General features: G+C 42.9%; 1 protein-coding gene across 2 annotated transcripts in view; it reads left to right on the forward strand.

The window, feature by feature from the left end:
- The window catches only part of LOC146799516 (cytosolic phospholipase A2 epsilon-like), a 234,734-nt gene that overhangs the window by 197,423 nt on the left and 20,961 nt on the right, over positions 1 to 16,350 (forward strand). For both annotated transcript variants that reach the window (XM_085627082.1, XM_085627083.1), the window contains 4 exons: positions 1,373 to 1,595; positions 2,851 to 2,968; positions 8,948 to 9,085; positions 10,316 to 10,423. In XM_085627082.1, coding sequence (XP_085483208.1) covers positions 1,373 to 1,595; positions 2,851 to 2,968; positions 8,948 to 9,085; positions 10,316 to 10,423 — 587 coding nt within the window. The remainder of the gene's footprint in view (positions 1 to 1,372; positions 1,596 to 2,850; positions 2,969 to 8,947; positions 9,086 to 10,315; positions 10,424 to 16,350) is intronic.

The following is a 16,350-nucleotide window of genomic DNA, read 5'->3' on the forward strand; positions in this document are numbered from 1 at the left end:
GGACCATGAACCCTCTGTGCTACTTTATGATGAGTCAAAACTGCCACTAGACAGAATTCTGATCTCTCACCAGCAGTAACATTAATCACCAGAATTATCTTGACATTTTTATTGTTGTCTGAAAACTGCAGGACGCACAAGGAAGTTGCTTTTAAACCCATGCTATTTTGAAACATAGCCCCCCTCCACCAAAATCAGCGCCAGGTGCAGCTGTACCGGTCGCACCACCCTAAAGCTATCCCTGCATTATATTACTGTAGTTCTAGAGACTGCAGGTAAATTATATACTTGTTCGTATTACTGGCAAATGGAGAAACACAGTGACACCAATCACAACCCCTGCTTCATTGTTGTGAGAGGAAGGGTGACCGAATGACAAGAGTGAACAACAGGATGTGTGGTAAAGCATCAGGATGGACCAGGCTTATATCGGCCCAGATTCACAAAGGTGTCACGCAGCGCAGCACCCAAAGAGGCTGCGCTGCGCTGCGTGACTGGTAGAGAGCAGGAGAGCACCCTATTCACAGAGATATGCCACTCTCCTCCCTTCTCCCTAGCACAGATGCTAACTTGTGCTGATGTGCGCCAGTCACACACCTCAGTGTCACAGTGCTAGGGTGTGTGCCTGAGTCTAGCATAGGTTTTGTACAAGAAGGGCAGGCTCTCTGTACAAAATACTATGGCTAGACACGTTTAAAACCTTTTCCTGCTTTATATGTGTGCCTTACAGTGCTGCACACATACAAGGGCGGAAAAGCAAAGAGAAATGAAAACATTTCTCCTTTTACCTCCTGCTTTGCAGCCGTGTTAAATATTTGGTGCTAATCCCTGTCTACTAATGTTAGTAGATAGGGTTTTGCTTAAAAAAGAATGGGTGGTTGCCTGGGAACGCCTATGTACCACCCGTGTAACGGGACCTTGACGCAAAGCAATGCAAAGCAACGTTTCGTGCTGCTTTGCGTGACTTTTCCATACAAACCAACGCTAATACCAATTAGCGTTGGTTTGTTAATCCCCAAAAAGATTTAGCATCGGGTGTGCATTAAAAAAGTAATGCTAACCCGACGCTAAGCCTTTGTGAATCTGGGCCATCGTGTTCAAATTGCCTCTTCTCTGTTTCACTCCTCATCCCTTGGCAGCACAGTGCCTATTCCACTGAACAGCAGAGGAGCATCACTCATGGCAACTGATACAAGAGAGAATTTTACCCTAATTTTAGGGCCAGGTGTAGCACCTCCTCGGTGATTCCAATTCTAAAGACAACAGCAATGAAGCGCCTGAGGTCCTCAGGAGGGATGAGTTAACTTATAATTTGTTTTTTTTTCCAACCTTAAATGTATTTATAATACCAGAGTAATTATTTTCTTTTCAGGACTATGTCAAAGTTATATCAAGACGCTAATTGGTCAAAGAAGGATCTGGCTGGGCCAATCGATGATGCTCGAAAACATATGACAAAGAGTAAGACAAGTGCATTGTCCTGGGATCGTCTGAAATATTATTACAACGAGATGGACGAGAGGTCAAAAATGGGTCACCCGTCTTCTTTTACTGACTTCTGGGGGCTCATCATTGAAAACATGTTTCATGATGGAGTAAGTATCCTGAGGGAATTATCCCCAATATAGAGGGCTTTTTTTTCCAGATAAATTAATCTATAATTGAAAAGTTGTAAGAGGCACAAACCTTCATATTACTGAGTAGAGGGAGGGTCAGGCGGGGAGTCAAAAAGTCTGGAGGTCTTCAGCGCAAACTTGGGGGCTTATTTATGACCCAGTTTGCGTTGCTCTTGCCCCACGCAACGTGGTACAAGAGCGACACAGACCTTACGTCAGAATTTCTGAAGCCACGCAAAGCCACTTTGAGTAACGCAATGCAGCGCAAATCGCTGCATTGGGTTACTCTGCCCTGGGAAGGCATTCCATGGGCGTTGCATGGGTGTGCTGACCCAACTCCCATGGATTAACGATGCATTCCCAGATTTACAAGAACGTGTAAACCTGGGGCTGCCACAAAATCTTACACCTTCTCAGGGGAGGCGTAAACAAGGAGAAATGTCTCCATTTCTCCTCATTTCTCATTCATTGTATATACTGTTGACCAGAGCTGTTTTCCAAAGATGATGCATGGAGTGCATACTAAAGCGTTACTGCATCGCATGCAGAGGATCAAGAAGTTTTCCTCTTATAAATATGTATGGTGAAAACATGTAGTAGAAATTTGGATCCTGTAGCAAATAATTCAGCCTCACTATATCTATAATATTTCACACATATATCGGAGTTTCTGGCATTCCTGTTTTGAAATAATTGATTCTCTGCTATAGGATATCCTCAGACAGCAAGTGCTGGGAAGAAGATGAGCTTATTGAATAGACAATGACCAATATTTACCAGTGATTTCAATTTACAATGAATCCTAACTTGTTTGCCATAAAAGCACCTCCCTCCCCTTTAAGGAGGCTGGTTTCATCTCCAAGTCCCACTGAAGTCTGAATAGATGAGCAGGAGGCGTCTTACTTTGGGTCACTCTCATAGGCTGGCTTCAGGGTAAGAGCGAGAAGAGGAGAGGACATTTTATTCGATACGAGAGAGATAGAGGGAAATGTACTGGGGCCCGGTCTTAAAAGTACATGCATATCTCTAAATATAAGTACTCTGATGAGAAAGAGATGGATATTGCCTGCAAGGAAGTGAGCTACTATTGTATGCACACCTTTTGGTTTGCATTGGCCTTTTGAGGTCATTAAATTGTTTGTGTGTGTGTTATTTTTACCCAGCCCTGCCCTGTATTTACAACCTATGTGTTTGTCTCTTCTCATTGTTTCATTTGAATTCATTTACCTTGTAGGAGAATCACACTACTCTCTCAGACCAGCAGCAGGCGCTGACTCAGGGTCAGAATCCGCTACCCCTCTATCTGGCAATGAACGTGAAAGATGTTGAAAAAAGCACAGTGGAATTTAAAGGTACAGTCAGAAAATTGGATTGAGTAATTGTAGCAAGGCTTACAGGTATTTCTAAAACTATCAACTTGTGTGGTCTGAAAGCCACCTGTGAGGCTACGCTCCTCCAGAGAAAGTGTTAGTAGAACATTTAACAGCAGATGCTGTTCATTCACTAAACTCTGGATAGTTGAGGGGTGAGTCAATGCACTGAGATACTCAATACTGTCTCAAGGACAAAGTGAGCCATAGTGAAGCACTTGCACAAGCTGGGTCATTGCTGTATCTCTATGTAGACATTTCAAGGATTTTGTAGTAAATCATGTCACCTTTTGGCCAATTCCGAGTGTTCTGATGCATAACACCTAACCGTTGAGTCAATGGATGCCTCTGAGTAAAGTCCACTGTTTAAAATGTGGCTTAGTGTACTTAGATGCATTAAATCAAATATTAAATATAGCCAGTGACTGGTGCAGAGATCCATAGGGCTCACTAACAGTACCATGCACACATCTTACAGTTGCATTCTAGCTTAAATGCACACTTGTGCCTGGCATCTGGTGCCACCACTCTGGCAGTATATGATGGAAGAAGATCTGCAAACACCTTTAAGGACAGGAGAATGGTGCCGCAGTAAACACCTAGGGGCAGATTTACAATCCCCTTGCACCACTTTTGCGTCACTTGTCCCATGTTAAAAGTGACAGAAAGTTTCTTATAAACAAACAATTTGCCACCACATTTTCCCCTTTTCACTTTTCCAGTAATCAAAAAATATGCTAAATGGGCTCTGTCCTATCTATCAAAGCTCCAAACAGTAAAAACTTTAAAAGAAAATAGATACAAATTAAATGGTTTTCTAAAATACTCTATTCTCAAGCAAACTAATGAGTGTAGTTAATAAAACAGGGAGTCAAGCTTTCCAGCATGCAGCAACCTTTCCAATAGAATGATGCCCATGTCCCTTCTGGAAAGAGATCTCTATCTCTTTCTCTTCGAGATCTCTATCTCTTATCGCAAGAGGAAGAGGGAGAATTGTGTAATAAATGAGCTCTGGAGTGTGGGGTGGGTCAGCTTTTTGTGCTTATGGAGAAAAGTGAAGGAGTCATGTTTGCCTTATGTACATTTTATTAACCTGCTAATGACAAAAACACATCTGCAACAGTGCAAATACTTCTTTCCCTTCTTTCCTTATAAGCTACATTCCATAACCTAAACACACCAGACACAAACACCACAATACAGCAGCATAGAAGCATATGGTAGGACTTATCTAACCTGTATCTTCAATTATATTTAACACACAATGAAACCTGTTAGAAATTGAGCAATAAATCTTCTAAATAAAGCTTCCTCAGCCAACTGTATTAAGAACAAAACATTGTAAAGTGAAGCAATTCCTGTGGATACACATTGTTGTAGCCACAGGATTCCGTTCCATCTGGCCGACCAAACCCACGCGGGAAAGCCAGAAAATGATGCAAATATTTGCTAAAAAATTCACCAGATAATTGTAGATTTTTTAAGTGCCTTTTTTGAGTTGAAATCAACCCTCTCTTGCCAACCAAACGGGTAATATGTCCTTTCTTGTAATAACAGCATCAATAAGACAAAGTTTTTAGCAACTAATTGCAAGCAGAAAACTCAACGAGTCGCCATCTTTAGCTAATGTTTAATATAATGATTTTTATTTCTCAAAATAAATTCTACTTTAGCAAGGACATTTTGCCAAAGAGCCTTAAGTTTATGGCCACTCCTGATTACTTCTGGTAATGATGGATCATCTATGATGAAGTGCTCATGTACAACCAGATTATTACCAAATAAATTATAGCCCAATACTCCCTAGGGACATGATGAAGTTTAATCAAGAATTACAAAAATTACAAATTGTTATTGTGTCCAGCGTTATGACCTGTAAAGATGGGTGCAAGAGTCCTCCCAAACATTCCTAGCATCATCAACATGATAGCTCTCTCACAGCATAATTTACATTAAACATAGACAATCAATCAAACAATTCAATAAATCAATATATCTTTATTCAGTAAATCAAATCACCATAAAAGAGTACAAATCCATATAATAAAAACTAGGTCCGAGACATAATCAAGCCCCAGTTCTGCGTGCACAGAAAAAGCCGGGGTGTACTGGGTGACCTGGACCAGCTTGCGCAGGAAATTGTTCTCCATTACCTGGATCCGAACCACCTTAGTGTATCCCCAGGCCTCACTCCCATATCGCAGCTGTGCAATGCACTTAGATTGATACATTTTTAAAAACAGCCCCCATGGTTTTAACAGACTCAGATCTTTTAGCCTCCACCAGGGGTTTCCAGCAATATTTGGAATCAAATAGAACTCCCAGATAAGGGAAGGCATTGACTTTAGACAGGGTAAAATTTTACACCTCAAAGGTCTTACTGCTAGTAGAATTAGGGCCCACTACCATTACATGAGATTTTGAGAAATTGACAGAGAGGTCCAGGAGTCTCATGAAAGACACATATTTGGCTAGGAGTAAGTCCAACCACTGTGCGGTCCGAGCCGTCAGGACCTCATAGTCTGCATAATAACAAGACGGGGAGAAATCTGTTCTTGATCTTGGCACAGTCGGCCAATACCGATAGGAGCGTGGACTCAAGCCCATTCACATACAGAGTGAACAAAAAGGGTGCAAGTATGCAGCCCTGGCGAACCCCACAGCTAGTTGAACATGATCAGGTGGAAGCTGCTCTTTGAGTAAAGTGCACTGAGGCTGAGGTCATTGAGGGCAGATCAGATAATAGTGCCACAATACTGCAATCCACCCCCAGCTCACCAAGCACTGCCCACAGTTTGGCTCGATTCACCTTGTCAAAAGCGGATGGCAAGTCCATAAACGCAAGATGTAGGGATTCAGATGGAGCCACCGTGTATTTATTGATAATTACATGGAGGTTGAGGCATTGGTCGGCTGTCGACCATCCTGCCCTAAATCCATACTGGACGTCACTCAAGATGCTATTATCTTCTGCCCATTCAGACAACCTATTTAAACCTACCCTCCATAAGACCTTGACCGTGGCATCCAACAATGAGATTGGACGATAGCATTGTGGGTTCTTCTGTACCCCTTCTTGAATATGGGGACAATCACGGCAATAGATCAGAAGGGCAGCAACCTATCCGGTGCAGCCGCATTTAAAACCTGCTTAAGTAGCAGGGACCAAACCTCAATATCAGCTTTGAACAAATCCAGTGGTTTACTGTCAGGGGCTGGGGCATTGTTTCTGGTCAAGGCAAGGATTCAGTGGTGTAGCAAGCACTCTGGCCGCCCGTGGCGGTCACCGTGTTTGCTGCCCTACTGCAGACTCATAAAAGAGCAGGGCTGCTGGCGGGATTTCTTCTATTTGCTGCCCCTCAATTGGAGAGCGGGGGAGGCGAATGCCACCTGAGATCGGCAAGTAAGAGCGGGAGTGGCTTCCACCCCAAAAACTTGTGCTGCCCGGGACGGATCGCTTCCCCCGCCCTCCCCTTGCTACGCCACTACAAGGATTCCCTGTTGGATTTCATCTAAGGTGAAGACCACTCGGTTGCCCTTGTTCTGGCATGTGATGAGATAAAAACAAGTCAGAATCCTCAGAGAAACAAGGCCTGTTTACAACACTCCAAAAAAGGCAACTATCCCCCTGTATCACAAGCTCGACATAGCTGTCCCCAGGCAGCCTCCTGTAACTTGTGCCTACACTCCTTTTGGGCTGCCTTATAGGCTTGCCTGCAATTTCTAATCAGTTACCCGTCCCTTGGGAACTGCTTCAAGACTGCCTTCAAATGGCGCAAGATTCATGAACATTCCCTGTCGAACCATTTTAGGGGATTGTGACTCCTGTGTACTATTGGTTGCGACCATCAAGAGTTTGCTACCCCCCTCGGACTATGCCTTCATATGCTTCTAGTACCTCCCCCCCCCTCCAGTGTCACTATTCAGGCAGGTGTTAAAATCATGCAAACAGTAAGAGAAATGAGACATTTGTAGGCGCTGAGGGTCCACCTTAGCCCAGTTAAGCTTTCTCCTTTTATCCATAATGGACAAGCTTGTGAGGGCCGCCCTTGGCTGTAATTTTGGGCCCACAGAAATGTCCAAGGTTCGGGATAATGGATTGTGAAATCAGGTGGTATAATGGTGCAGAGACAATTATGAAATGAATAAGTGAACCTCTACCGCTCCTTTTGTAAGATGGACAAATAGCAGGGTTTAAGGAATTGGCCAGTTTCTCCATGGTGAAGGTCAGGTTGTAAACAACTAGAAGCTCATTTAGTTCCAGCCCTTTCTGTGAGTGAAAAATATGTAAGCCTTTATTCAACCAACAGCTACAATTAGAGGCACCACCCTCTGGGGAGAGGTTGCACAGGTGATGATTAAAATCGCCTGCAAGGACGATTAGTGGTTGACCATCTCCCATTCCTAAAATTGAACTTAATGTGCTATCCAGACAAGAAATTCCGGGGAGATCGTCTTCCCTTGTTATTATAAAAATTAAACAATGAATTGTGCATAATGTTACTCAGCATTTTTTTTTATATTCAAGAATAATGCTTCACTGGTCCATTCTTTTGATAAAATTTTTAAATTGCAATATAAGGTTTGATTTCCTGAGTTTAGTATGCATATTAGTCACTACAGACACCACATAATACAGCATGTAACTTAACTGAGGCTGAGCTAGTTTTTTTTTTTAAGCAGTTTTATTGTAAGAAATTGTTACTGAAATACACAGCCGTACGCCTACAACCCTGAGGCTGGCGGCACCATGTTAGGAGGATATTTACACAGCTTTGTAGCCAACATCCCATTGGGAAGGCAGCGTCACACGTTCAGGATAACCGGGCATATCTCACAGCACTTTATGATTTTGTGTATCAGTAATCATAAACATTTATAAAAATCAAACAAACCAAAAAAAAAAAATTCAACATGGTGTGCTCTCGTCAGGAACGCCTACATTCTGCATTTGTCCTGTACCTGTTACCAGAAGATACATTCTCCCTCCTGTAAGATGTCTCCAAGAGCGTCAATTCTCCCACCTGGGCTATCTCAGCAGTTTATAAGACTGAGAGCTCCCCTATTCCTTTAAGAATATGTGTTCCCGTGCTTTGTGTACTATAAACTGCCATCTACAAAGCGGGGGGGGGAGCGTTATCTCCTGTCTCTGTCACTGTCTCATTAGACGGATCGTTCCCCTTATTAAGCAGATATGTAGTATACAGCCCCCAAAAATTCTTCGGCCTACTCCGAGGAGGAAGCAATTCACTGAAGGTTTCCGATTGGGTGCAGCAATATAGCACATCATGCGACCATTGTTTAATCGTGGGGAGAGGGCCCCGCATGCAGCACAATGCTACTCTTCGTTTGGCCAGTAGGAGCCCCATGTCCACCAATCTGCGTATTGCTTTGGGCAGTGATTTAGAGTATCCCAACAGCGCCACTACTGGGTCTGGGGTAATCACTGTGTCAACTATAGTACTTAACTCACTAAAGACCTTTTCCCAATAGTTATAGAGGCTGAGCTAGTTTGTGAACAATCCGTGTGAAGGAGAACCAGAGCTGGGCCAATTGCTTGAGTGCAACTATTTACCCTTCTGAATATAAAATGGTAGAGCGAGAATTAAGAGTTTTTCCCCTTTCCCGTATGCCAGATATCTTCACATTATCCCATTGTTGGTGAATTTGCTGTCAGTACGTTTATGGGAATGCAAAGCTGCCTAAAATGAATTACATTAGCATGAGAAAATGAAGAAGAGGTTCACAGATTCTAGAGGCACCTCCATGGTTTGTCTAGTTAAAACAATTGTGAATAAGGTATAAGATGTCTGTGTCTATCAGAGATGCTCCAGGCACCTTCCAGTTTCTACAGCGTAAGACTCTGCAAGTAGTTGCCCATGTGTGTGGGAAGGGAGGTGGTAAGTGGGATGTTTGGATTAGGATTTGTCCACAGCTCCTAATTGCCATCTTCGTTTGCAGAATGGTGTGAGTTCTCTCCGTACGAAGTGGGCCTCATAAAGTATGGAGCCTTCATCCGCCCAGAGCATTTCGACAGTGAATTCTTTATGGGAAGATTGATGAAGAAACTCAAAGAATCCAGAATATGCTTCCTTCAAGGTGACAATTTTTAGTGATGACAGTACATAAATCTAATTTCATTTTCACTGGTCTTCTTAACAACATTCATATGTTGTTCCCTCTGGGGAACTGAGGAATATGTAACTAAATTGAAAGGGAAGCCAAAAAGATATCAAATTATGTGTATGAATTTAAAAATGAGAAAAGACTTGATACTAGGCCTAACCAAGGTATTTAGACGATGCAACTTTCGATTCTGTCACCCTCTGATAGTGAAGAACACTTGCCGTCTGCCACTCTTGCAATGTGTATAAGCATGCCACCGCTGAAAAATAAACTAGCTATCAAAGTTAGAAGGTAGAGGGGTGTGAATTCAGATTAAAAGGATTGAAAGGTGTATCTTGCCATGAAAGGAATGTTTCTTTAAACTGATTTGACAAATCAACATTTCCAAACAATCTATGATAGTCTAAGCCAGGGGTTTCCAATGTTGGCTGACTAGGGATGGAGTCATGTTAGATTACAGGAGGACATCCACATGAAACATATTTATAAATAATCATTGACTATGCCAATAAGACTGACTTGAAAGGAATGTTGTATAGTAATCTGCTGAAACAGCGGTTATGTAGGGAGAGCACTCCAATATTGAAGCAATTTATCAGTAGTTCTCCGAGTAAAAACAGCGGTGCATCAGTTATGTAGGAGTTTGTCCTCTCCTACTGAGCTAAAGACCAGATAATGACAGGATGTATAGTAATCTGCAACATTGCAAGTAAATGGCATGGGAATGGAGACATGTTTGTGTGAAAGCAAAATAAAGTAGACGAATATTGGTGTAGGTTAAAAGGTTAGGGGGCAGTTGCACTGTCAAGCCAGACCTAAACATTCATGTAGGTTAATGACTGTCCTCCTTTAATAGCATTTCAGTGTCATGTGTTTACCCCTTAAAGTTCAAGCTCAGGCAGTTAGATAAATAAACAAAATTACCACAGCTGTGTGGAGGGCAAGTACCTTTTTGTGGCAGCACACAACTTCTGGCCCAATCAAAACTTGTACTCCTGTCTCCCAACATCTAAGTGGAGCCAAAGCCCCTGTCCTGGTGATTCTCACACAATTGTCTGGTAAAAGCTGCGCTGTCAGGCCGGACCATAAAAATGTATTGGAATGGATGTTTTTGCTTATTTTGGCCACGTCTGTATTTTGGAGACCTGCTGTGTAAGCAGACATATGTCAGAACTAAACATATTTATGTTTCTTCAATTGCAGGGATCTGGAGCAATGTCTTTTCCATAAATTTGTTGGATGCCTGGTTTAATGCAATGAGCTCTGAAAGCTTCTGGGAGGAGTGGATTAAAGAGCCACTCTCTGTGATTGGTAAGACCATAACACAATGGCTGTTTTCATGCAAATGTGGGAACGAATACAAAAATATATTTTAATTGGTAGTGATAGCTATGCCTGTACACATATTTTGCTTTCATGCATGGCAAATACCCTTCCTACATTTGGGCTATATAGTGATGGTTCTAGCAAGCAAGCATATAAATATAGAATCATAGTGAGTCATTGTAATGTAGAAGGTGGTCCAAAAATATCAAGGTGTTTGTCACTGGAGTTTAGAAAGGAGTCGATAACATAGTTCACTGACCCAGGAACTAAATGCTAATATCTGTAAGTTACCTGCACTCTTTTTTGGAATCTTAACAGTGCCTGCTCAGTGTTTCATCCTGTTGAGACCAATACATTAGGTCAAATTATATTTTCATAATTGGTCGTTACTGCTTCCAACCCTACAAAACTGCTGTATTTAGTAGCAAAGAGAATATTTAGTTCCCCTTTGGAGTTAAATTTGACTTGAAAAACCACCAAACTGACCTAGAAAAAGGTAGGATTTAATGCCTAACATAAAACAATGCATGTATTTGGGCTGCTAGGACCTCCTTGGACCAGAGAACTCAGCTGAGCAGGGCGTACTTTACTCATAGCTGTTATGACTGGCTGTTAGCCCAGCACTCTTGTCAACAGACTCGATTGTGCACAGCATTTATCAACAGCCTTTGTCCATCCCTGTGCCCCCAAAAGCTTAAGACATGCACTGCGTCTGGCCTCCATGTATACTGTCTTTGGCAATGTGCATTGAGCTCTGGCTGTAAGCTGCAGGGCATTTTACACAGAGGCACTGGGCGCAAGGTGGCCCTAGCACCTGCTATGCACAGACTGCTCTGATTAGAGGGTGTAGCATTCAGCCACATTCTGCAACCGGCCCACATGTCCATGAGTCTACTGTTCACAGCCTTGATTCTTTTACAACCATTCTGAGCACGAACACTGGCCAAGGCCTTTAGATGCAAATACCTTTGGGATAGGTAAGAGTTTGTATGTACTTTTTCACTTTCTGTTTTCTTTCTGTTTTGTTCAGCTTGAGAAAGGCTCTAGAAACTATTTTTGGTTCTAAAACCTTCTGTGTCAATTTTAGATATGTTATTGGGAAGAAAGTGCACTTCTACCCTTCTTTGATGTCCCAGATCTCCTCGTCTAACTGCTTGCATCATAAAATGTAATCGAAAGCTACATTTTCAGTTGCTCGTCAACCTGTCACATTGCTATAGAACTGAATACATGATGTTATGTTATTGGGTTTTTATAACGCGCGCAGCTACTCCTGTGAGTGTCCTGGCGCGAGCCTATGAGGTGCCAGTTAAGAAAAAATTAAAACAGAAAAGTTTTGAGCTGTTTCTGAAATTGCCCCAACTCTTGGATGCAGCGCAAAGAAAAAGGCAAAGAATTCCAAGCCGTGGCTGCCCTCACGGCCAAAGATCTGCCCCCCGTTCTTTGAAGGCGCACACGAGGAACTTGTGCAAGCAGCTGAGATGACGATCTCAAGTGTCTGGCAGGCGTGTAGAAAGCAAAGCGCTTTCTAAGGTATATAGGTCCTCCAGCATACAAAGCACGATGCGCTATGACCAGGGCCTTAAACTCAACGAGTTTAATAACAGGTAGCCAGTGGTGATGGGAAAATTATCTGCCTCGGACAATCTGGCTTGCTGTCCAACTACAAATCAATTCTTGAATTGAATGGCCTCACACATTTTGAATCCTTGACGTCAAAGTGTGCATAAGACCATCCATTAGAAGCCCACAGCACAACCTTTTTTAAAGCAAATATCTAGAATCTACTGGAAGATTTAATCCAAACCATGCTGCCAGCAGCTTTTGGTATAGGTGTGCTTGGGGACACAATTCCCCAGGCATGTAGAAAGCTACTTTTAAATCACAAGTAACGTTATTCCAACTTGACAGATCTGCAAAAGATTTGAAATGACTGAGAAGGTCGCGTGAAGAATTTGCAACATTTATTGGTGATTGGTCAGTGAAGAAATATACTTTTATTTGATTTCATAAAAACCTTAAAAGGGTGGAGAATACCACCATAAATAAAACTTTCAAGAATGTACATTGTGATTGGTAATATAAAAAGTATAAAAAATTAGCATTTGAACAAGAATTTCGAGTGATTTTGAAACCAGTTAGTCTAATACAGCGTAAGTTAGTTAGCGGATTCTGTATTGGCCAAATCTTTTGCTGCATTTTTTAGGAAGTTTATGACTCTGCAGGACAGTGGGATGGATGAGCCCGTAAGACAGTGAATCACTGCTGCTCAAGTTCTTATTTGTTCCGTCCTAAAGATCTCCCGGAGGTCCTTTTTGCGCTTTTCTGCCAGGGGAGGGCAGATGCATAGTAGATGCAGTAACGACTCATCCCAAGCTCCACACAGGCGACATTCCGTTGATTGCCATGCTTGTTTCCATTTTGGGGTCAGGTCCTTTGAGGGGTATGACCCTAGCCTTAGTAAAGTGTGAAAATGTTTTTTCTCGGCAGAGAAGTGATCCTGTAAGTAGGGTTGGGGTTGCAGCCTCTGATATGACCGAATCACGGCCCAGGCATGTTTGTTTTTTGCTAAGGCAATTTTATCTAGTGATATGGAAAGCCGTTTTGTGGCTTTATTGACCAATAGTTTGAAGCAGGAGTAGGTGGAGGCTGTAAGCCATGCCTCCTCCAACTTCAGAGCTGAGAGGGAAGCCTTCAGAACTTTGAAAATTGAATTTGTGAAGCTTGCTTGCTTTTCAATTTCCGCCCAACAGTAATGTGCGAGTGTGTTTTCCTCTGCGTCGCGCATCCTCCAGTAATACTTGACTAGGGTGCCTTGTTTGTCAGGGATCTGATTTTTTAAACCATACTCGAGGCGAATTTGAGCTTGCGGGATGTGTCGAGGAATTGCGAACAGCTTCTTAAAGAGGATTGACTGTTCCAAATTCAAGCCTATAGCATCCTTGCCATTCAAGATTTCTGTGCCATATGAGATGGAGGGCAGGAATTTTGCTGCTATGACCTTTAATAAGTGCCCAGTGGAGCCCCCTGCAAGTTTGTTTTTTAAGGTTTTGAAAGCGAACTGCAGCTGTTTAGATTTCGTGTGACCTTGAGACATGTGGGTCTTAAAAGTGAGTCTGCGATCAATTTGGAAGCCGAGATATTTGTATGAATCTACCTCAGTCAGAGGTCGTTTGTCCAAAATCCAGGTAAATTTACGGTTAGCGTTATGATGTTTATTAAAGCTCATCACCTTAGTTTTTTTGTGGTTGATGGTCAGATGGACCAAGGTGGTATAGGCTCCGAGTTCAATAATTAATCGTTGCAAACCAATTGGTGTTTGCGCCAGTAAAACGATGTCATCCGCATATTGAAGGCTGGATATAGGTGTTGTACCAAGTTTTGGAGGATCACATTGGATTGACCGAAGATGCTCATCCAAATCAGCGGTATAGATGTTAAAAAGGCATGGTGCCAACACGCACCCTTGTTTTAGCCCGTTAAGTGTGTGAATTTTCTTGGTGATGCTGAGTCCGTCTCCTATCCTAATCTGGACCCACGTTTCGGAGTACAGGTTGATTATGGCCTCCAGCAACTTTGCTGGGACGCCCCAGTTACGCATTTTTGTCCATAGCCTGACTCTTGAGACCTTGTCAAAGGCCGCTTTGAGGTCGATGAAACAAGCGTAGAGTGGCCTTGAGGTGCTAAGGGCTTGATTGGCCATGAGGGTTACTGCGGAAATGTTTGTCAAGGTGCCCATCCCGGCCCTGAAACCAGTTTGTGTTGGGGGAATAAGGCTTGTTCGCGCCACCCAGTCCTCTAGATCTACCAGCAGGTTTGATGCGTAAATTTTAGCCTCCACATCAATTAGCGCAATCAGTCTATAGTTTGCAGGATCGGAACGAGAACCCGATTTGTATATTGGGCTCAGAATGCTTCCCCTCCAGGATTCAGGGATCATATTAGAGGTTAGAATGTCCGAAAAGAGGGGGGACAGATGATCTGCCCAGAATGATGGATTGTGCCGGAACAAGTCATTCGGTAGGCCATTGGGCCCAGGGGCACCCTCAGATCTACGTTTTTTTAATTGTTTTCAGTACTTGTTCTTTAGGGATCCGCAAAGGAAAATCGGAATCAGAGGGGAAGTTGTTTTTCATTGAGTCTCTTGTGGTGACTCTGTTGCTGAGTTGGGAGCCGCTGTCAGTGGAGCCTGGGGAGAAGATTTCATTGTATAGTGATTCAATGTGGGCTCTCCATGTATCCTCCATGATGTCCGAATTGTGATGGCGATGCCTGCCATTAGTTAGCTGGTTGATGTTTTTCCAAAAAAGCTTGGAGTCTCTTTGTTTGCAAGAGTAGTGGAGTTTCGCCCAAAGATTTTCCTGAAATGCTTTCTTGGCCACCTTAATATCTTTTTTAAGATCTTTTTTAGAGTTAGAGATTAAAAGCAGTTGATCTTTAGTCGGAGGTGAGCCCTGTGTTCTTAATTTTCGTAGGTTTTTGTTCAGTTGTTGTTTTTGGATTCTCAGGCTTTTGGTGAACCATGCTGCCCCCAACGATTTACCTGTTTTTTTGCCAATAGCCAATTTGGACCAATTTTGATTTAGTTCAATGGTGAATGTCTCCCAGGCCCGGATGCTGGATGGTTCGAGATTGTGTTTCTCCAAGATGCTCATGCATGTAGCCATAAAGTCACTGATATTGTCCTTTTTCCAGATGAGGCGTTTGAGGTTGTAGAATTGGAGTTCTTGAGACTTTGCGTTAGTGGGAGTTGGATTAATGTTATTACTTAGAAGTGTGAAGGATTGCGGTTGATGGTCACTCTCTGCTCTGTCCAAAATTTGGAAATTATTTATCTGAGAAACAAGATTGTGGTCTATGAAGGAGTAGTCGATGATTGAAGCTGACTTTTGAGTGACCCTTGTGTATGCCGCTGGGATGTCAGATGGACCGTGCCCGTTAAGCATACTCAGAGAAAGGTCATACAAGTGAGCTGCGCATTGTTTGCCGAGGGTGTCATGTCGAGATTTAGCTAGAGTATGCCGCCTAGTGGCATTTGTTTCTTGCAATAAAGACATGTTAAAATCACCTGACAAAATGATATTTGCGTCGGGATAAGCAAGTTTTAAGGTGGCAAGTGAAGCTAATAGATGATCGATGCTTGCCCGTTTTTGTTTCGATGCAGGGTGAATATAAGTGTTTATGACCAATAAGCTATTGAAAGGAGGGGTGTCAAGTTTGACGCATAACAGCCAGGGGGAATCAAGATCTATGGACACGGCGGATCCGGAAATCTCAGTTGAAATAAAGGTGGAAAGGCCCCCTTTTGCTCTCCCTCGATTAGTCCCCTTTGAGGCCGGATTCTGGAATTCCTTGTATCCTACTAGGGGAGTGGATTTTGTTAACCAGGTTTCCTGGAAGAGGAGTATTTTGTATTGTAGAATAAACTCCACAAAGTCAGGATCTTCTAGTTTCGTCCCAAGGCCGAACACATTCCAGGAGCAAATTTGGTAGCCTTTGGATGAATTTGTGGCGGCTTTAGGATTTTTTCATGCCCTGGTTTGGAGAATTCCAGGCTTGTTGAATTGCCGGAGTCCAATGGGCTGACTGACTTCAGGGTGAACAAAGGTGATTGTGATTGACCTTACCGTGGAGTCTATGCCTGGAAAAAGACTTTGGTTGTCTGGGCCTTTGGCGCCTTTTAACAGGCTCGCTGGTTGTTTGGGCATGTGTAAAGGACTGGGATAACGTGGGGGGTCGATCTTTTTTAACTCAATGCCCCATTTTCCGAATGAAGCCCTCTGCTGCCAGATTTGCTCAGTGACGAGGGAGTCAGTGAACGTGGCGGTGGTTGATTCTTGGAGTTCCACTGAATGCTGATTCTGGTAGAACCCTATGCTTTTGATGTCCCTAGAGTTAATGTGATTCAGGGT

Source organism: Triturus cristatus, chromosome 9, assembly GCF_964204655.1.
Source record: "Triturus cristatus chromosome 9, aTriCri1.1, whole genome shotgun sequence".
NCBI classification, from domain to species: Eukaryota; Metazoa; Chordata; class Amphibia; order Caudata; family Salamandridae; genus Triturus; species Triturus cristatus.